At 39.9% G+C, this 20,640-nt stretch overlaps 1 protein-coding gene across 3 annotated transcripts in view; it reads left to right on the top strand.

Moving 5' to 3' along the window:
* Window positions 1–20,640, top strand: part of WDR33 (WD repeat domain 33) — a 66,963-nt gene that overhangs the window by 36,648 nt on the left and 9,675 nt on the right. For 2 of the 3 annotated variants that reach the window (XM_027899306.1, XM_027899308.1), the window contains exons 8-17: window positions 11,886–12,012; window positions 12,571–12,725; window positions 12,860–12,938; window positions 13,430–13,540; window positions 14,349–14,443; window positions 14,652–14,660; window positions 15,287–15,373; window positions 15,623–15,762; window positions 16,134–16,286; window positions 16,661–17,689. In XM_027899306.1, the coding sequence (XP_027755107.1) occupies window positions 11,886–12,012; window positions 12,571–12,725; window positions 12,860–12,938; window positions 13,430–13,540; window positions 14,349–14,443; window positions 14,652–14,660; window positions 15,287–15,373; window positions 15,623–15,762; window positions 16,134–16,286; window positions 16,661–17,689 (1,985 nt within the window). Of the gene's footprint in view, window positions 1–4,738; window positions 5,024–11,885; window positions 12,013–12,570; window positions 12,726–12,859; window positions 12,939–13,429; window positions 13,541–14,348; window positions 14,444–14,651; window positions 14,661–15,286; window positions 15,374–15,622; window positions 15,763–16,133; window positions 16,287–16,660; window positions 17,690–20,640 lie in introns of those variants that run through there. The other variant, XM_027899309.1, reaches the window with a different exon arrangement.

Below are 20,640 nucleotides of genomic sequence, written 5' to 3'. Positions count from 1 at the left end.
GCTCTTACTCAGCCTTTCTGAAACAGAAATTATACCATCTTCTCTCCAGAAAATCATCTTTCTTTGGTCTATGATTATGAGAGTATGTGTGGAAATTCATTTGTGCGAGTGAAGAGGAGACTTTACTGCCTCCCCCACAGCACCAATTCAGTTTATCAGTAATTTTATTTTACAGAAGCTTTCTAAAGCCTGACTTTGTAGAAGATAAATACTTCATTTTCCCATTCCTCAGCTTAGCCATCCCCACACGGCACAGACAGCACTGTAAAAGGTGTTTTATTGGAAGAGCACAGATCAGCTCTACTCCAGGGTGGACAGCAGACTTTTACTGGTGATGACCTCCCCACCTCACTATTTTTCTGCCCAGCCTACTTACTTTGTTCTTCCTGTTATTTTGCAGAAGTGTGCCTTTTTTCCTGGAGCATTTTAGCTTGTCTGCTGTCACTGGAGTTTCACGTATGGACCCAGTCCATTGCGGTTATGGGAACCTCTCTGTACAGTTCTGAGACTCAAAAGATATTTTGCATTTTCTTTCTTTTGGTGTGTGTAAGATTAAAAAATTTAAAAGCTGGTACAGAAAGCACCGAGAGAAATTGAAGGTTCCTTAGGAAAAATCTGCTTTCTGGATCACATCTGCCCTGTAAACACTTGTTCTCTTTTGCCTTCAATCTTAAATTGGTTATCTAGTTGGTGTTTTCTTTTGATGGTTTAAACCCACGTTTTTTACACAGCTGCTGATTTGAAGTTTTTCAGGTGTCTTTTGGTGTTTTCATATAACAACCACTCCAAAATCCAGGGGGGGAAAAAAGTCCCATACATAACTTGTTTATATTGACAACTTCTGTTTCCAGGATGGTAATAATTAAAATCTGTTGTGTTAATATCACTACTGTAACACTACTGTAACAGAGAAGACTGGCTTAAAATATTGCAGGCAAGATCATCCTTTCAGAAAAATTGAGAAGTTTCTTTTTTCTCAGCATTGCTGAAGAGATGGTCAGATCACTTCTTTTTCTGATCTCTGTGCCCTTACAAATAGATGGACATTCTCTGACTTGGATTGTTTTTTCCATGTAATTTGATTTTTTTATGTATTCTCTAGAAATTTGGATTCATATATTTTCTAGAAGTTTCTGTAAAATTTTTTGAAGGGTTTTTTTAAAAGTCTATTGTAGAGCTAGTTCAAGTACTTCAGATTAACTTTTTTTTTTCCCCGAGAGTGTAGTATTTTTGACTAACAAAATTTCTGGTTATCTAATTGGAAAATTTTCATTTTGAAATATTAGAAATTGTTTCTGGTGCTAACATGGAAGGGTGTGCAATAACAGCCAGAAGTTATTTGCTCCAGGTGTAAATGTAGCATAGAATTGAATATTTTTCTGCTTCTTATGAGTAATTTCCCTGTTCCAGTCAGTATTTTTTTGCATTGAAGGTTCTGCTTGCTTTATGAGAACACACAACTGCAGTTATAGTTGCAGTAGGTTCTTAGGATTCTTTCCTTCCAACTTCTGCATTATTCCTTTATCGGATTTTGGATATCTGTAACATGCTACTGGGTGCATGTACCTGTAGATTCAAATACAAATTCAGTCATAATGGGCATCCCAGAGGGAAACAGCACCCATAACGCCAGTACCGTGTTCTTGTCTATTGTTTTTATTCCTTTGAAGTCAGCAGTGAAACAATCTAACTGGTAGTGATTTCCAGAAGCACAGAGAAGTATTCATTGTATCCATAGTGTGGTGGGGTGTGTTTGATTTCTCTGTCCTCTCTTCTGGTCTTGAAATAACAGTCCCTTAATTATGGTGTCATAGGAAACCTGTATCACACCATTTTTTCTTTTTCTTTTTACATTAGTAATGCTTTTCCCCCCTTCACTTTAAATCAAATACCTCTTGTTTTGTCCACATCTGCGTGTGACATTAGTGAAGATTTTCCACAAATTGTTGCCAACACTTTAGTTTGGAAACTCACTTAAAGTGGTGATGGACCCCTTTGCCTTCCTTCTTCTCATAACCATGTATGTTGTCTTTGCATGTTCTCCATATTTTTTCTCTCTGGTTTTGAGACATCCGAGTTACTCAAATACTCTTTGGATTGTTGTGTCCCATTTCTTCCGGTTGGTATTTCTCCCTTTGGTAGGTTTTATTGCACAAAATCTCCAGTAGGTTTTCAACACCATATTTTTTCCCGTCTCTCTGTTCAGTCACATGTGAAGAGCTTTACTTTGGATCTGTTCACGTGCTTGTGGAGTTTCAAATGAGACATGAGGATGCATGGAATTTTAGAGAGCTTCACAGATACTTGTACAACCACAAACTGCAAAAGTTTCTTAATGGGGGACCTATTTTTAGAATTGAAACAAAAGAAAATTTGGGTTCCTCTATTTAAATAGAAACTACAGTGTTATTTTTAAATCTGAAAGGGGTGAAGATTTTTTTAAATTTCAGAATTAATAGGTGGCAAGAAAGAGGACTGAATCCATGAATGTGCTGGTGAGACAAGAAAGTCAGGAAAATAAGAGGAAATAAGGTTTTATCTCTCTTAGGTTTCTGTAACACTAACCAAATTGTTGTTTGGCTCCTGCGATTCAATTACACTTTTTCTCTGAGGTTGTTATATTTTTAATTTTGCTTTGTTTCTCCTCATTAGCCCCAAGATCACCTCTAGATTAGACTTGTCTGGAAGTCACTGTGTGATAATTACATGCAGCATTTTTTCCTGTTTTATTTCATGGTACTCTGATCATTGTGTGTGTTTCTGTCGTCATAAATTTACAGCCCTTTTATATTTCAGTTTCTTGAAAACTGGCCCTTTCTGCTTGAGATGAGAATTCTGCTGTTTTTGCAGCTTCCCCTCTGCATGGAAAGAGCCGTGCTTTGTATCTCAGTGCTCTGCTTTTTGCCAATGGGGTTTTTTTCAGCCCTGGTGGTCTTGCAAAATGCAAAGAGCCTCTGTCTCCATATCCCTTCTTGGATCTCTTACACTTGCTAATTGTCTGGATTAGTGACTGACACAAATCTTTTCCTAGGGTCTATATAAAGTTTGATAATCTCTCTGTTGTCCCCCCCACTTCACCCCTGGGACAGCTGCTGTTCACTTCCTACAGAGAGTATTTTCAGTCATTCAGTGTTTGCCCTAGAACCAAAGAAAATAGTTTTCCTAACATTTGTGTACCTTAACTCATTATTCTTTGCTTGGAATAATAATGGGCTCATACTTATGTTTTGTAATGGTAAACTGACTGTCAGAAGGAGCTTACACGGCTTTTGTGGTTGGCAAGAAGAAAAGCAGGTTTATGTGCAAAAATGCTGTCCCTTAGAGTGAGCAGATGGCTGAACAAGTGTTCCTCTGTGTCTGGCCAGATGATCATGCCTGTCTTTAAAAGTAATTTACCTGTCTGGTAGAGAGTTGATAGTACCTCTCCTCTCGATGGGATGTTGAAAAGGTAGGATCCTGCCCTGTCAACTGTAAAAACACATTAAAAACTATTCTTCCAGTCAGAGAAAATTAAGTTCACTGAAAGATCTTGGTAGTCTTTCCATGTTGGGTGTTATGACAAAATATTCTGAGTTCACTTGACAATAAAGATATATCAAGTTATATAAAAGTAAAAGATTTCTAGTAACTTCTTATGCTGGGATTCACAAATATTTGTCTTAATTTTTAGCAGCTTGCTTAGAGTGGGTTCCCATCATGTGGCTACACAGGGGGTTGAAACTTGCGTTAACCTCTAAACTTTAAGGCATTTGGACTATACTTTTCTCTTGCAACAGCCCTAATTGCCAGCAGAACTTAAATGAACATCTAGCAGGATGTAAAAGGAACTAATCACTGAAAATTATTAATAATTGATGGTCTTAGCTTTTCTGGAAGTCCTTGTTCTCTTCCCTGAGTTGGGAACTACAGAGCTAGAGGCAAGCTGCGACTAAACTCTGCAGTATGTGTCCCCTGATACCCTTCCTTTCTCCTCCTTTCAATAAATTGCCAGGCTGCATTTGAGGATGCACCAAAGTTTCCTTATTAGCTTCAAGTTAATTTAAAAACGTGTCTAAATCAATACTGTGTTTCTGACATTCCTTCTTAGCATTACTTGCTGTAGTTTCAGTAAAACTGTCACACTCTGCTTAGTGGTGTTTCACACAGGCGTAACAGGCAAAGGCTTGACAAAATCCTGTAAATGGAAGGGCTTCTGACACTGATGGCAGCAAGTGACCACAGCAGTCAACGTTTTCCATAATTAGTGAACAGGACTAGTTTCTTGAGGATGTGTTTAGAAAACCCCACTGTCAAGGATCAGTACATCTTAAAATTGCATCAGTTACTGGAAGCTTGGCTTCAGGCAGCAGTTTTTAACTCCTGCCTCACCTTGTTCTCAGTTCATCAAATGTGACTGAGCAGTAGTTCAATAGTTACTTTCAGATACCATTACGAAGCCTCCATTTATTTATTGTTCTAATCAGATTCATTTATTATGGTTTGGGTTTTTTTTAAGTTGATAGTACAGGCTATGGGCAGGCTCCAAAACACTTGTTTGGTTCATTTTCAGAGGACTTGACTGGGAACACTTTAATGTTAAGGGTTTTTTTTGGTCTAATTTTACCAAATAACATGCTGCCCAGCAAACTGATTCGGTACCCAGATATAAAGCCACAAATCTATGGAAACTGCAGACTAATAATTGACAAGGTAATTGACTTTCTCATCTGTTAAGTTCATGCTTTTTCTTGCCTTGGGGGACCACACATTCTGCTCTTGGACACAGCTGTACTCTCCCCTGTTCTATACTCCCCTGTTCTGTGCTGTGTTTGGATGAGATCAGTCCTGGTGGCTAAGACAGTAAACACTTGTTAGAGCCAGTGCAAGGTCTGTCAGATCCAGTGATTAGTGCCAGATACTTGAAAGGAAGGTGCCAGAATAAAAAAAAAAAAAGAAAATTGTGGGACACTCTCTGAGGGAGTGTTTTCTTGGCTCCTGTCAACTGTTAATATTATGAAGCATGAGATTTTTTTCTTACAAGTGCTGTTAATTTTTAATGTTTCTTGTACAATATTTATTTTTATTATCGTTAAATGTAAATACCATTGCAAATAAATATTTTCTGTCAATGAAAAGCAAGTGTGTTGCTGCTTTCAAAGTAGGCTGGCTAATTTTTTAACAGAAAAGAACATCTAGTCCCAGCTACTTTACAGATAATGTAACCAGCAAAAAAAAAGTTGTTCTACCTTTTGCGATTTAATAAAACCCCTTTAATTCTCTTATAATTACCTGCAAAGAAATTATAAGTGATATGCCATGAGAATTTCAATAGATAAGTGTGCTTGAGTGCAAAGTAGAATCCAGTCTGCATTTCATAAATAATTAAACTGTGAGGAAAACCTGCCTTTGTCCTTGAATCCACCTGCCATTGCTGCTAAGCACTCACAGTTCTATTTGGAATAAGGTGGTGTTGGAAGTTTTAATGTGGTGTATCTTCTCCTTTGACACTTTCTGCCCTATTTTTCCTGTCATTTTCTTGAGCTATCTCTGAGCTTCCTGATACCTTTCTCTTTAATAATTACTGTAACTAGGAATAGTGAGTAGTGTATTGCAGTAAGCATTGTGCTGCATTTAAAGCACCGTCACATAGGTGATCTCCCTGTGACAGAGATGCTCTTAATGATATAAATAGATGGTTTTGGTAAGTGCACGAACCTGGTGGTAAGTTAAAAAATCTGGACACTAATTAAGCAAAATTAGTAAAAAATTTTTATAATATTTTCACTTACTAAAATAACTTTCTGTTGATAATTATCTGTGGTCAATCTAGATATGACTTTAACTATGTATTACGCTTAGAAATTGTGAAACATGCATAGTTGGTTGGTTTTTCTTAGTTTTCACTTCTGAGAGAATGTTGAACAGCTCTTCACATGTTACACATGCTGGTCCCAGTGCTGTGCTGTTGCACAACCTGCTCTCAGACTTGTTTTGTCTCAGACATGTTTTACAGTTTATAAATAACCTGATGGGGTGTAAGTAGTGATAACCCTCAGAAATAAATTCAGGAGTTACAAAATAGCAAATATGTCTAAAAGGAAAGGTATCTCTAGTGTTTGTAGACTCAAGCATGAACATACTCAATGATTAAAAAAAGAAGGACCTGACATCACAAGTCTAAGGCAGCAGACATCTTCAGCTCTGTGACTTTTCTTTCTGTTCAAAGTAATTCATTTCAACTTTGGAAAGTGCTCAGCTTCCGTGAATTGAAGAATTTAAACATTCCCTCTAAGTTTAACATGTGAGTAGTTAAAGCCTGAGCCCAGCATGACCAGTTCCCACCTACACTGGAACCCAGCTGCATTACAGCAACCTTTAGTCATTATACTTTACAGTGCATTTGCCATTACCAAGCTGGGCAAGCACACAACTAGCATTGCTTAAGCTTTTTTTGCTAGTTCTGATGGGGTTTTGTAGAACTCCAACTATTTGCTGAGTATTTTAAGTTTGGGACTAGCACATAAAAGCCTAAACTCATTTAAGTAAACACTGATTGCTTGTTCTGGGCAGTCTTGGACAACAAATTTTGTTTAATCACACCTGTTTCATTAGTGTTTAGTGATTATCATTGTTTCTTAACGGGATTTCACAGATGATAGTGTCCTGCTACAAGAGATTTTGTCTGGGAGGAAAACTTACTGTGATGTGTTAAAAAAAAAAAAAATTATTTGTAAACAAAGCTGAATTATGCCCCGTTCTGATGCTGCTTTAGAGAGATACTGATGATCGAGGGGACAGTCCCTGTAGGTAGACCAAAAGTAACAGTCTTTGCTGTCTCTCTAGATAAGGAGTTTAACAAACTAGCAGAGAGCTAGAGAAAGCCTGTGAGCAAATCAAGGATGATAAAACTTGAGTTCATGGGACAGAGGTCTGAAAGCATGGTGGGAGGCATTGTTCTTAATCCACTGAAGAATGAAAGGAGCTTTTCCCTTATTTTCTTATGCATCAACCTCCCACGTTATGCTAAAAAGCATAAGCACGCTGTGTATCTGCAGAGGGAGGAGATCTGTGGTGTTCCTTTTTGGAGTGGAGAAGAGGGATTGAGAGCTCCTAGGACACCTGGGAGGAGTACAGTTCACATAACCTGATAGGGCAAAGAACGCGAAATTACTGGAATTAAATATATTTTTGCCCTTGCTGCCAACTCGATTGGTGTGATTGGGACAGTACCCAGGGTCCCGGAGGTGTGAGTGTTCAGTCTCTAAGTGGAAGCAGGGAATTGCTGGGGAATGGGGAACCATGAGGTAACATTTAAAAAACCTTTCGTAAAAATGGAACAGGCAGAATAATCCAATTCGTTTAGTAGCCTGGAAACAAAAAGTAAAGTCTAAGAGAATTATGTAGAAAACTTGGAACACCTTTCTTCTGACATGGTTTGTTTCCGTTGTCTTTGGCTTGCAGGGCTCTTTCCTGTCCCTTCCTCCCTGCCCTCTCCTTTTTGGAGGTGGAGAACCTTTAGCTTGTGCCATAGTCAGACCTGATGTTTCTTTGCAGATCCCTTGGAAATAATGCCCTGCAAAGACCCTGCTCTTCTGAGGGGTGTTTTTGTTGTGTTAGGGATACACAGTACAGGAAGGGGAATGTCACTGTGTGGTGATGAAAAGGCTTTGATCTGACCGGTCCAAGTGGGGGATAAACAGCTGAATTTACTCTCCATTTAAAACAGCATCAGAGGACCACTTGTCTTTAAAAAAAACAAACAACAAGCAAGCAGAATTCTCTCAAAATTAGAAACAGTATTGTTGCAGTTGAATGATTCAGTTAATTCTTTAAAATATGTATTGTTATAAAAATCTATTTTCTTTGGAACATTAGTGTTAAAATGTAAGAAGATGCCTTAACAGTGGCTTCTCAGTGTGTGTATATAAGTCCACATAATTGCTGAGAAGGATCTAGAAATTCCACAGTATCATTTATAAAATTCCCTTTCAATTTATGTGCCTTCAGAATGGGGCTAATCCCATGGGGAAAGGATATAAAAGAGAAAAATTAAACTACTGCAGTAAACCTGATATATCTGTAATCGCTGTACAGTTACATTGTAAAATATATAAATGTTATAGGCTGTAATATGAAGACAGTGATTCAAACCAACTTTATATTCACTAAGTCATAAATGCAGAAATTAGTATGAGAGGAAAAAAAAAAATCAAGTCCTTAAATTATATGTACTTTCTCAGACTTGTGGCATTCTTGATTTGATCAAACACTAACAGTCAGTCTTATTATAGCTTGTTATGCCTTTCACTAACCAGGATTTCTGTTCAGTGTCTTTTAAAGAAAAACCCTTCAAAGAAGCTGACTAGAAGTATTAACAATCAGTATTTTAATTAATAGGATTATGACTAAGGGCAGTCAAAACATTTTATTATGCATATGAAAAGTAATGTTAGAGAACTACTTTTGTATCTGAGCTTTTTAAAGATGCTACATATGCTCGCTTTTGGTTTTCTGCAGATTTTTTTAAAAGGTTGGAAAAAGTTGTAAGTGAATTCAACAAGCATTAGTATTTATTCTCAGACATTTGCTCATGATTTTAATGAGTTTAGTTTCTCAACTGAAATCTTTGCCTTCAGTCTCTCAGTTGAGTTGGTTTATGGGCCCTCCTTTGCCACGCCTTCTAAACAGTTCACTCATTTCAATTCATTTATCCATAAAGCATCCCTACAAGATGGGGAAATGATAGAAGGTCTGTGCCCGTGACAGGCAGGGACTCAAGGGCGGAAAAGGTGCAAGAGTTGTTCAGAGAGGAATTCCCACCCTGCAGCTGCGAGGTGTGTGGCTGTTGAAGTTACTGAGCAAAAGCTGTTGTCAGCAAAGGAGGAATATAAACTGTAGAGATTTGCATGAATTGAGGTTTTCTGAGCGTGGTGTTTGGTGACAGGGGGGTTTTGTACCAGAGGAGAAGCTGATTCACAGGTCTTAGCCCAGAGCTAAGAACTGAAAACAACTATGAAGTACAATCTGCCACGTGGCTATTCTCTGGAGTGTTATTTTAAATGTATTTTCTGCGTTATCTGTCTCATTATAAGTAGTAGTGTGTACATCTATCAGCAGGGAAAAAAAAAAAGGAAAATCAATATACAGTGTCAGTCACTTCAATTTAGAAAGAAATTTTAAAAGGTCTGATTAGATGATGCTGCTGAGCTATTTTGGTTATGTAAATGTTCTGAGTTAGTTCATCCCTTGGGAATAGTTTATTTAAAGCATGTTTGTCGTAGGGAAGGATTTATTTTCTCTTGGGAAGGCTTTAGGAACCAAGAGCTAAGTGAATGTGATGATCCCATTTCATGCAGAGCTTTGTCTTAGATGGCTCTCTTGAGGACAGAATAGATCACTTTGATTAGATTACAGAGGAGGGTCCCACTTTCCCCCCACTGCAGCCTTAATCCAGAGCACATGATGCTCTCTACAAGAGTGCTCTCTGCAAGAAATGCCAGTTACCTGTTTAATCATATATATGATTGCATAACCATTATAGTGGTTATTTGTTTTAAATAGCGGAAGTTTCTTCTCATCCTCATGGTTAATATTAATGTGCTGATGGCCAAAAGCCTTCTGATGAGTACCCGATGATTCATCTGCTCTGGTTACAAGTTCTGAGTGTCCTGGCATCTTTTACTACCTTTCAGCTTTGTGGTCTGGGCCCAGTGGGTGGCAGCTGTCAAACCGGGCTCTCAGAAGCCCATCAGTGCTGTCTGTCACTGCCTTCTGAAGAAGTTGGAAGGGTGGGTGCTTCGATTGGTCTATTTACAATTGCCTGTTCTGAGTCCTCTTTTTCTTAGAGTATGTACTTGGGCTGGCTTAACTCAGGTTAGGTCTCTGAAGAAGAGCCTAAACCAGGCCTTGTACAGGATGAGCTGTCACCCAGAGATGGCCTTTCCCCAGCATCACTCATTTTCTGGATTCACTCTTTCCCACCAGAGTCGCCCTGTGTTTGTCTCTCTGTGCTTTTCCATTACTAATTGTCTTTATTTCAGGCAGCAAGGCCAATGTAATTCCATTCCACGTGGGTGGGGTTTTTTTTATAGTTTTGCTGGGCTTTGTTTATTTCATATTTATGATGGGACTCAAGTATTCCAGTCTGAACACATTTTCATACAGTTCAATCAATTATTAACTGTAATGTAATATTTCTCCATAAGGGCCTGGTTTTGCCCTTGAATTAAAATCCCTTGTCTTTCCCTGGGGACTGCAGGATAACAATTACCTATGGAATATCATCAACTGGAAATGTTCAAGCGTGAATTGTCCTCCGCTACGGAGGGAGGAGCATTTTCTCTCTTACTACTGGCTGACTTGTTCCTTCCAGATAAACCCTTGGAAGCAAGATTTGTTTAGCCTTCAGCTTCATGTTTTAGTTGAGAGGGAGATTTAGTCAGAGCGAATCCAGACAGACAGTACCTGTCGTTTCAGAGGAGCCAGAGAGAAGGGAAACACAGAGTGCAGACCACCCCAGCACACTGATGATCTTTGCAACCTGACGATCCTGCTCTTCCCTGAAACCCCACGTATTCCAAGGGCAGTTCTGCCTGCTGTGGCTGGGAAAGGAGAGTTGAGTTCTTTAACCCTTATCATCAGTCAGTTCTTAAAGTTGTTTCCATGTACTTACCAGAGCTGTGTTTCATTTCTTCTTGGGTCAAGAACCTCTTCCCTGTCTGTCCTTTTCCTCCAGACAGGAGGAAGTTTGCACTCACTTGATGGAGAGAGTGCTCTGTGTGTTAACAATTTACTTTTGTTTTAAGATACAAGTATATTGGTTATTCCAGTTTGATTTTTCTGTGGCCTCAGAAAAATTTCAACTAATACTACTTCCTAATGTCTGTTCAAAGTGAGATCTGTATTAAGACAGCTCGTGCTGCTTAAAGCGACGTGTTCCACTGTGTAGCAAAGCAGTCCATGTGGGAGCTGTCTCTGACCTGATGGGAACCCTTTGTCTTTCCTGGAACACGCTCCCATTCTTCCCTGCCACTTTATAACCTCAGTGCCTTCATGTTGCAGACAGCCCTTCCTTTCTCATCTCGCTTTTTTCTTCAGTCCCTGCATGCTGCCTCATTTTCTGAGATGGATGATTACTGTTGGCGTTCCCTTGAAGTGGGCTGGCTTGGAGAGAGATTGGAGAAAGAAATTATTGTTCGTTTTTTCTTTTCTAAATCCCTGTAGTTCAGCTCAGAAACCTCATTTTGTCGTGTAGCAGGAATAGGCACTTTTTATTTGACAGATTTTTAGCTCATCTGAGCAGCACTGATTCTCTGTCAAGGTCAGTCAGTCAATTTGAAAGGAAAGTATATCACAAGAGTTTTTCTCTCCTAACTCTTCAGCATTAGAAAAACCTGAATCCCTCTGACCTCATAAGAGATCACATCTCATAAGGTTTCTTTTCATCATATACTAATTTAGTTTTCGGGTCCATTATTTAATTTCTTTGCTTATTTTCTGACAGTACAGCAAAAGGGTAGAACTGATAAGATAAGAAGAAATAGATATCTGGTTTTCATTTCTACAGTATTTCATAGAAAGTGAAGTGTCACGGTGTTTTCCTTCACCACCTCCATACAAATGCTTCATCAGTGTTACATTTAAACTATTGTCTAACTGTACAGGGCCAAAGCCTAAAGAACAGTACCAATTTGAGCAGAAACTTCTTAGAGACTTTTTCTCTTGGTGAAGTGAGCTTGATTTGAGGCTGCAATCCAAGGAGATGCTCACGACAATTACTGGGAAAGAATGCAACGTAAATAGCTTGGAAGAGTTTTTCTTTAGTTTGATTTTATGTTTTGTGACTTGTGCTCTGTGATGTTTTTCATTCAGTTTTACATTACGAACGATTTTTGTTTTCTTAACAGGACATGGAGCAGATGTGAAATGTGTTGACTGGCATCCAACAAAGGGATTAGTTGTTTCAGGAAGTAAAGATAGCCAACAACCCATCAAGTTCTGGGATCCAAAGACTGGCCAGAGCCTTGCCACACTGTAAGTTCTTGCTTTTTGGTTTGCTCAAATATAAGCTAACTTCATAAAATAATTTTTTACTTAATTCCCTTCTTAGCTCTTTTCCTAACATCTTTTCAGCCATATACAGTTGCTTCAAACATAAAGCTAGTGCTTTAACTTGCCAGAAGATCCAGAGGTTAGATGAAGACAAGTCTGTCCTTGGAAAATTGTGACTTCCATATTCCTTATTTAAATTTACTTTGTCCTTCTTCACAGACCTCCTAGTCACACAGTTCTCATTCAGACTGAGATATGGAAAAACAAGTGAGATGTTTCATAAGGCTGATGAAAGCTTTCTTGTGCTGCAGTAGAAATATGCCTAGTAACTGTCTCAGGGAGTGCTACCAGTTGCTCTGAAGTACTAAAGACCAGGATCAAAGCATAGGACCTTTGCACAGAAAGCCCCAGCATTCTGCTTTAGTAGCCTGAACTACCTTGTTATTATTTGTGAATATTTGTGACTGGCAAATTACACATTTTTATCTGCATCTGAGGAATAATTATTGGGGCAAACAATCTGCCTTTCTCTGCTTGCAGACATGCTCATAAAAACACAGTGATGGAGGTGAAACTGAATCTCAATGGCAACTGGCTGCTGACAGCTTCTCGTGACCACCTGTGTAAGCTCTTTGACATCCGGAACCTGAAGGAAGAACTGCAGGTCTTCAGGGGTCACAAGAAAGAGGCCACAGGTCAGAGTTTGTTTTATAATGAGGAGTGTTGTTATTAAGTTTGGATTAAAAATTAAATCTTTTGAGGTCCTGATTTCCATTCATTAGAAATCCTAGTATTATACCTTCTGATCGTGGCTTATTTTGTGTTTCAGCTGTGGCCTGGCATCCTGTTCACGAAGGGCTGTTCGCCAGCGGAGGATCTGATGGGTCCTTGTTGTTCTGGCACGTTGGGTATGTGGCATTTTCATCAGTACGTTGGAAAGATGTTGGTCAGATGTGAAAGCTGAACAGAAAATATCCTTTTCCCTTTGAATACGAATTTAACCTGCATGCTTATAGTATAGTTTTTGCCTGTGCCTGAGAACTTTGTTGATGTGCTTCATTTAGGAAGAAGTTTTCCTGTACAGATGTGTTTTTAAGGATACAATTGCTTGCACAAAGCCAGCCTTTTGTTGAGAGGGTGATGAGTGGTCAAAGCTCCTAGTTTCTTAAAGCTTGTTCTGAGGTGCTGTACTTATTTAGTTTTGAATCCCTACGTTACTGAATTGCCTGTTAAAAACCAGTGGGAGCAATCAGTTCACCCAACAGGAAAATGACAGAGGCTTAAGTTTAAGAAAATATGGGATAGAAGATGAACAACTGAATAGCAAAAGTTTTGTATTGTAGCTGTAGCAGATACTCAGCTGTGTATGACTGATTTTTTTTTTTTTTTATTTTATAAGGGTTGAGAAGGAGGTTGGTGGAATGGAAATGGCCCATGAAGGAATGATCTGGAGTCTGGCATGGCATCCCCTTGGGCACATTCTCTGTTCAGGCTCAAATGATCACACCAGGTAATTTCAAGTATTTAAAGAAAAGGTCTAAGGGAATGTATGTACATTCAAAAACTGGAAAGTTGCCTGGCATCAGTGAACAGATAGATTGGGATGGTTCTAATACACAACCAATGGCTAAAGCAGAGACACAAACTTAGGTAAATGGGAAGGCACCGACATTTTACATTACAGGGTAGAGTCTGACTTCTTGTCCTTCTAAGGAAGCCTTATAAAATACTAGGATTTGGGGTTGTGGGAGCTCTGAAGTCTCCTTAAGAAATTTTTTTTTAAAGAATTATTGTAGTTTATTGCTGAAGAAATATTCTTATCTCAATAGCGAGATTTTCTGTATCTCATCTGCCAGTCATGTCTGTCTTCTCACATTGCAAAAGTGTTTGGAGGCTGTAGCTTGTGTCTTTAGGTTGAACATGCTGTAAACACAGTGCATTTCATAAATGCAGTAAATTTTTATCTAGGGGTATGTATTTAGTTCATATGAAGAATATATTTGAGCAAGAAGGTTTTGGAATGGACTAGAAACATATTTGTTCAGGTTCTGATGTTGATGCCTTGTACTTATACCCTTTATACTTTGAAGTATCTTCTAACTTGTAACTATATAATTCATTATGATACTTGTAGGGGGGGGGTTTTATTTTTGATTTGAACCTCACACCTGGCTTTCAGATCTAGAGGTGAACTTGCTTTAGTAAGAGTTGAATCCTTATATAATCAAGATAGCACACTAAAAATCAAATAACTAATTAGACTAAAAGTTGCTAATGCTCTTGACCCTTTATTGAGATCATATAATTCCTTTTGACAGCAAGTTTTGGACTAGAAATCGGCCTGGAGATAAAATGCGAGATCGTTACAACTTGAACCTGCTGCCTGGGATGTCAGAGGATGGTGTGGAATATGGTAAGGCAGTTTTCCTCACCATGGAAGGAAGAGGGTTGGGGTCAGGAACAGGCCTAGGTCATTAGCTGACACTTGTGGGTAAGGTGAGGAAGCAGAATTATAGTATTGGTGACCACCTACTCAAAGATACCTTTTCATAAGGATGATTTTACTCTCCATGTTATCAGTGATCACCATTCCAACAACGAGTTTTGTTCTATTTCCACAGCTCCAGGAGGTAAGACCTGCTCTGTCAGTCACAGGAAGGAGGTTTGGCTCTCCCTCTGGCAATATCTGCAGTTTACTTTTCCTCCTGAAAACTTCAGCTGCCTTCAAGACTTCCTGCAGTCCTGAACTACAGCAGGAAAAGCTTTCAAATTATTGAACTTCACTAAAATCTTTAAACGTTACTCCCCTCATAAGAATTTATCTCAGTAATTTTAGGCTGCTCAGGGTGGGCCTCAGCAACTTGGAGTTGCATCTGTTTCTTCAGATTTTTGATTATTTGCTCATTTGGTTTGGGGAATGTTAATTACAATGCACTGCTTTAATCCCATTTATGCTTTTAAAATATGTAGATTTGTTATAGCAAAAATGGGAATGGTTATGTGTTATACCCTGAATGTAACTTCCCTGAAAAGGCATTGTTTCTGACCTTTTGGGGTGTATTTATGAATCTGAATTTGCAGTTCTTTTTATATCCTGTAATTCATGTGTGGAACCACATAAAGTGATCCACCAGTTGTAAAATGTGTATTTACTATTGGAATATGAAACTAATGGTAAAAAGCACGTAAGAATCCAAAGGGATAAAATGGTGAAGAAAAATGTTCCAAATATAACTATTTATTGGTTTTTTTCTAGATGATCTGGAACCCAACAGCCTGGCAGTTATTCCTGGCATGGGGATACCTGAGCAATTGAAAATAGCCATGGAGCAGGAGCAGATGGGTAAGTAGTAGCTAAGGGAAAGCATTTTACTGAGCAGTCCAGATACTGTGTGACTTCTATTTCATTCCTTTCATATTCTTTGAGAGCACAGATGCTTTTTTCTGAAGTTCTGTGCTGTGCATATTTCCCATGTAAAGAAGGAGGAGCTGAAAACCTCTTGATCTCTTTTGCTAAATAAGCTGTAAAAATAATAAAGAATCTCTCTGTAAGCCTGCATTGCTCTGACTGTTTGTTTCCCTGGTGCCAAAGGGAAAGATGAGTCGAATGACATCGAAATGACAATCCCAGGACTGGACTGGGGAATGGAGGAAGTAATGCAAAAGGACCAAAAGAAAGTGCCACAGAAAAAAGTTCCCTATGCAAAACCAATACCAGCTCAGTTTCAGCAGGTGAGTACCTGACACAGGGAACAGAACAATCTGTTATTTTCCCAACTTCAAAAAGTGTGTGGCTCTTGAAATGTTTTGGATTTCCAGTGTCACCACTTCTGTATCAACACCCAGTGCCATTGACCACAGTAGCATTTATTACGATTTAAACAAAAATTTAAATAAAAATATTTGGTTAAATCCCTTATATCTTGTATCTACACCAGGAAAAATGTTATAAAATATGGAAGTTGTATTCAGCATTGTTTTTAGCTTCCAAGTATCCACACTATATCCATACTACACAGTGTTTCAGCACATCTTTTTTTAATGCAACGTGTTGTATAAATGTTGTTCTGCATAATTCATCTTGTGTTTCTTAATTTTTATAGGCATGGATGCAGAATAAAGTTCCTTTGCCTCCCCCACCTGAGCCATTGAATGATAGAAAGGAGGATATTAAGCTGGAGGAGAAAAAGAAATCCCAGGCGGAGATTGAGCAGGAAATGGCAGCACTTCAGTACACAAACCCACAGCTCTTGGAGGTTTGTGTGGAAACACTTATTAGCAAGTTTTCTTTAGTCCTCTATGTGATAGATTTGGACTTCAGTACTGAAGTGAGCAGCTTCCTTTTGCAATGCTGTTTTCACCTTTTTACAAAAAATCATCTAACTGATTAGGATTTTGCACTGAACGGGTGATGCTGGGAGACCTTCAGTGAGGCCCCCACACCTCAGATAACCAACACTGATCTGTGGGCCTCTTCAGTTAGTGATTGCTCTTTAGTTACTTATTTCTGTTAACTACAAGAAGAGCATTTTTGCTCCTGAGAAATGAGATGATGGCTTCTGATTTTTAGTTGTAACATACTTCTGTGCTTATTTGATTTTCTGGGTCTGTTTTTTTTTTTTTTGGACAGCAATTGAAAATTGAGAGACTTGCACAGAAGCAAGCAGAGCAAGTGCAGCCACCACCCCCAGGAGGATCTCTCCATGGACCCCAGCCTTTCCCAGGGCAAGGCCCTATGTCACAGATGCCTCAAGGGTTTCAGCAGCCCCTTCCACCTCAGCAAATGCCAATGAATATGCCTCAGATGGGACCTTCTGGTCCACAAGGACAGTTCAGGCCTCCGGGACCCCAAGGTCCGTTACACCAAGGAGCTGGAGGTCCACAAGGGTTCATGGGACCACAAGGACCTCCAGGTCCCCAAGGGCCTCCACAAGGAATGCCACGGCCTCAGGATTTACATGGACATCAAGGAATGCAGAGACACCCAGGCCCCCATGGGCCAATGGGGCCTCCAGGTCCCCAGGGTAACGCTGGCCCACAAGGACACTTGGGACCGCAGGGCCTGCCGGGCTCTCAGACTCATTTGGGACCGCAGGGGCCGCCTGGCCCCCAAGGTCACTTGGGTCCTCAAGGTCCCCCTGGAGGTCAAGGAATGCAGGGGCCACCCGGTCCACGAGGAATGCAAGGGCCTCTTCCTCACGGCATGCAAGGAGCTCCCGGATCTCAAGGGATGCAGGGCCCTATATCCCAAGGACCTTTGATGGGACTTAATCCAAGAGGGATGCAGGGTCCACCAGGACCCAGAGATAACCAGGGACCTAATCCACAAGGGATGATGATGGGTCATCCACAAGAAATGAGAGGTCCTCATATGCAAAGTGGTTTACTAGGACATGGCCCCCAGGAGATGCGGGGCCTGCAGGGACCCCCGCCCCAAGGTACAATGTTGGGACCTCCACAAGAACTGCGTGGGCCACCCGGTCCTCAGGGCCAGCAGGGACCTCCACAAGGCTCCTTAGTGGGGCCTCAAGGAAACATGCAAGGACCTCAGGGACAGCCAAACCCTTCGAGGGGGCCACACCCTTCGCAGGGCCCTCTGCCCTTCCAGCAGCAGAAAACGCCTCTGTTGGGTGACGGGCCTCGCCCCCCGTTCAATCAGGTACGTGCTGCTCTGTGTAACAAGAGGAGTGCTAAGAACGTGGGAAGGATGACTCTTATGTGGTAGGAATGCGCAGCAGGAGCTGAGAGGCTCCAGGTTGGGTATTCCTTGCAGGAGTGAGACCTCAGGAAAACTGAAGTGATAATGAAAGTGGTTATGTAGCTTGGAAAGCTCAGAGGTAGAAGGTGTCCCTGCCCATGGCAGGGGCGTTGGAAATAGATGATCTTCCAGCCCAAACCATTCTGTGATTCTATGACAGTTAACTGCGGAAAAAGAATTATTGGGAATACTGTTAGACAAATCAATTTGCTATGAAAATATGTAACCTTAAGAGAAACTCAATTTTTTTTTAATTTAGGGACACTGAGCTGTCTTAAGTGGGATATTTCCTGGGGAGTAGACAAGCACTAATAAAAGTTGAATTTAAACAAACTGAACATATGAAAAGTCATATGTATTAATTAAAGCAAGTTATTGCCAACTCTGTTAATCCAGTAGTTAATCTGAACCATGGGATGAATTTACCATAGAAGCTGACACACCTGCAATCAGCTTAGGTCTGGTTGCAGTAAGTGCAGATGGACGCAGGTGTCCTGTTCCCTGCCTTTAGCCACATCTGTACTTCCTGGAGCACAAGTTCAGAGACAGCCTTTGACCCCTGTTAACGCCTTACTCCTACTGAGAAGCAGGAGAGAGGGAGCACAGGTATTGAGGAGGTTTGTGTAGGACTAGCCCAGATCTGATGGGATGAGTGCTGAGCAGGTCCTGGGTGTGTGCTGACAGCCAAGGACTTGTCCCTGTGCCCTGCTGCCTTGGCATCAGCTCCAGGAGAGTTCATCAGCTCATCAGGATGTTAGGCACAGCTGACATGGGATACTGGAGAGTGCTGCTTATAGGCACACCAGCTGATTCTGCAGGAGTCAGGTCAGGCTTTGAGAAGTCTAGTTCAGCACCAGCTGCAGCCTGCTCTGCCCTCTGCAGCACCTTCCATTGTCTGCTCTAGCACACATAACACAGAGCTCTCCGTGGTTATTGGCTCTCACAAGTTCCTATTTGGGTGGCACCAATTCTGTACTTAAAGTTTCTCTCAGCTGTCTTCAGTTGTTGGTGAAATTTGAAAGGGAAGTTTGGAAAAAAATTCTACTTAATTTTTAAAAAATGTGGTGTCTTTCAACCAGTATTGATTCTTTTAGACCTGCACTCAGAAAGTCAAAGCTTTAAGACAAGTGAGAATGACACATTGAAATGAGCTTTAGCCCAGCAATTCCTTTTCAGATTGAGACAGAGCAACATGCAAATTGTGGGTTTATTTGAGTATTTTTTCCTTACAAATCAATAATTCAGTCATTCCCTCCACAAGTCTGTGAATGTGCCAGTATTGCTGAGATTTTTAAAGGATCCAAGTTACACAAATGAGCGTTGGTTCAACAACTATGTAACTTAAACCAGCACAGTGTTTCTCATTGCTGTCCCAGGGAGACTCATTTTTCTGTTTGAGAATAATTACCATGTATGTGGAGGGCTGTCCTTGTCTGCCCCTGCTGCTAACACTGTTCAGAATTCAACAGGGTGCTCTTGGCAGGTGGCTGGTTATTTTCAGTGAATACCGCTATGTTGAAGGCTTTTACAGATACTAAAAGCATGACAAAGTAAGGTATTTTGGCCATTTCTTCTTCCTTGTGCACCTTTAGTATGATAATGGCTTTTAAATGTCAGGGTTTGCTCCATTTTGCTTCTTTGTAACATGAATATAGCAGCAGTTCCTGTTTGGAAAGGCCCCATCTGTGTTTTTTTGTGTTTTTTTTTAATAGGCTTAAGCTTGTTTTGTGTTCTGAATTTCACATTTATCTTCTGTAAACTTCTACGAATCACTTGCCTTTTCAGTAGCAGAAGTGTGTGAATATCAGCTTTATCAAGGCAAAAGACTGACTTGTTTGAAATAAAGGTTTCTATTAAATGCTAAGGAAACCCATTTAGTGAGTGCTAAAAAATGCTGCTTTGGTTAAACACTAATGGCATAAACTGAAGAAGTTCCATAACGTTTATTTTAAGTAAGCATGTGCTAAATATATGAGAAATCCTAGAACTCCGGCAAGGTTTTGGTTAAGAACAGCAGAGGCACTGTGATAGCTGGATCTGACCTAGTCAGGAGGTTGATTTGTTTTGGACTCAATTCAACATTCAGTAACTAGGAAGGTATTTTTGGTTTGTCTGAGGTTTTTTTAATAGGCATTGAGCGGCCAGGCCTTTTATTTTGCTTATTTTGTCAACATCCTTACAAAATTAATCAATGCAGATATGATGTTTATATATGTTTATATATGTGTGCTTTCTTGTGTTTATCACCTGTGTTGCAGTTGAATATAAATGTTTAATTTAAAACCATATGTCAAGAAATGATGGGAAAAATGCAAAAAAAATGAACTTACTGCATCTCTGCAAACAGGAAAAAAAAAAAAAAAGGTGGTGTTTCTCCAGAGTAAATGCAAAGCAAGAAAATTATTTGATTCTTGGAGAAGTTAAGCAGCGTAATTATGTTCCAGTGATGTGATGGAGTACAGGTCTTTAAGTATTTCTGGACTACCCCAAGTCTGGAGGGGTTTTTACAAGTCAATATGAAGGCCAGGTTTAAATCTTGCATACCAGACATGTCTAGGAAAAAAATGTTACATGTTTAGGGGTTTCTGTTAATGTTAAAAATATTACATGTTAGGGCTTTCTGGGGGGAATTTGGTTTTTTGACCATGTCAGCATAAGAAGGTTTTTTATAGCAATCCTGCAGGTTTTGACTCTGTTTGTTCACATTTTTACTTTTGGATCTCATAATAACAGTGTAAATACTGTACGTGCCCCTTTTCAGTTCCAGTCAAGCACAAACCCCAAATGATGACTTTATTTCAGGCCTTTGCTGTTTTGAGGCAGAATCAGACCATAGTCCAAACACACTTCCC

The sequence above is a fragment of the Empidonax traillii genome, unplaced genomic scaffold, assembly GCF_003031625.1.
Source record: "Empidonax traillii isolate 1590-97213 ecotype Southwest subspecies unplaced genomic scaffold, ASM303162v1 scaffold657:size717538, whole genome shotgun sequence".
Classification (NCBI taxonomy): domain Eukaryota; kingdom Metazoa; phylum Chordata; class Aves; order Passeriformes; family Tyrannidae; genus Empidonax; species Empidonax traillii.
The sequence above is the reverse complement of the archived record's forward strand: the minus strand, read 5'-3'. Positions and strand labels throughout refer to the sequence as shown.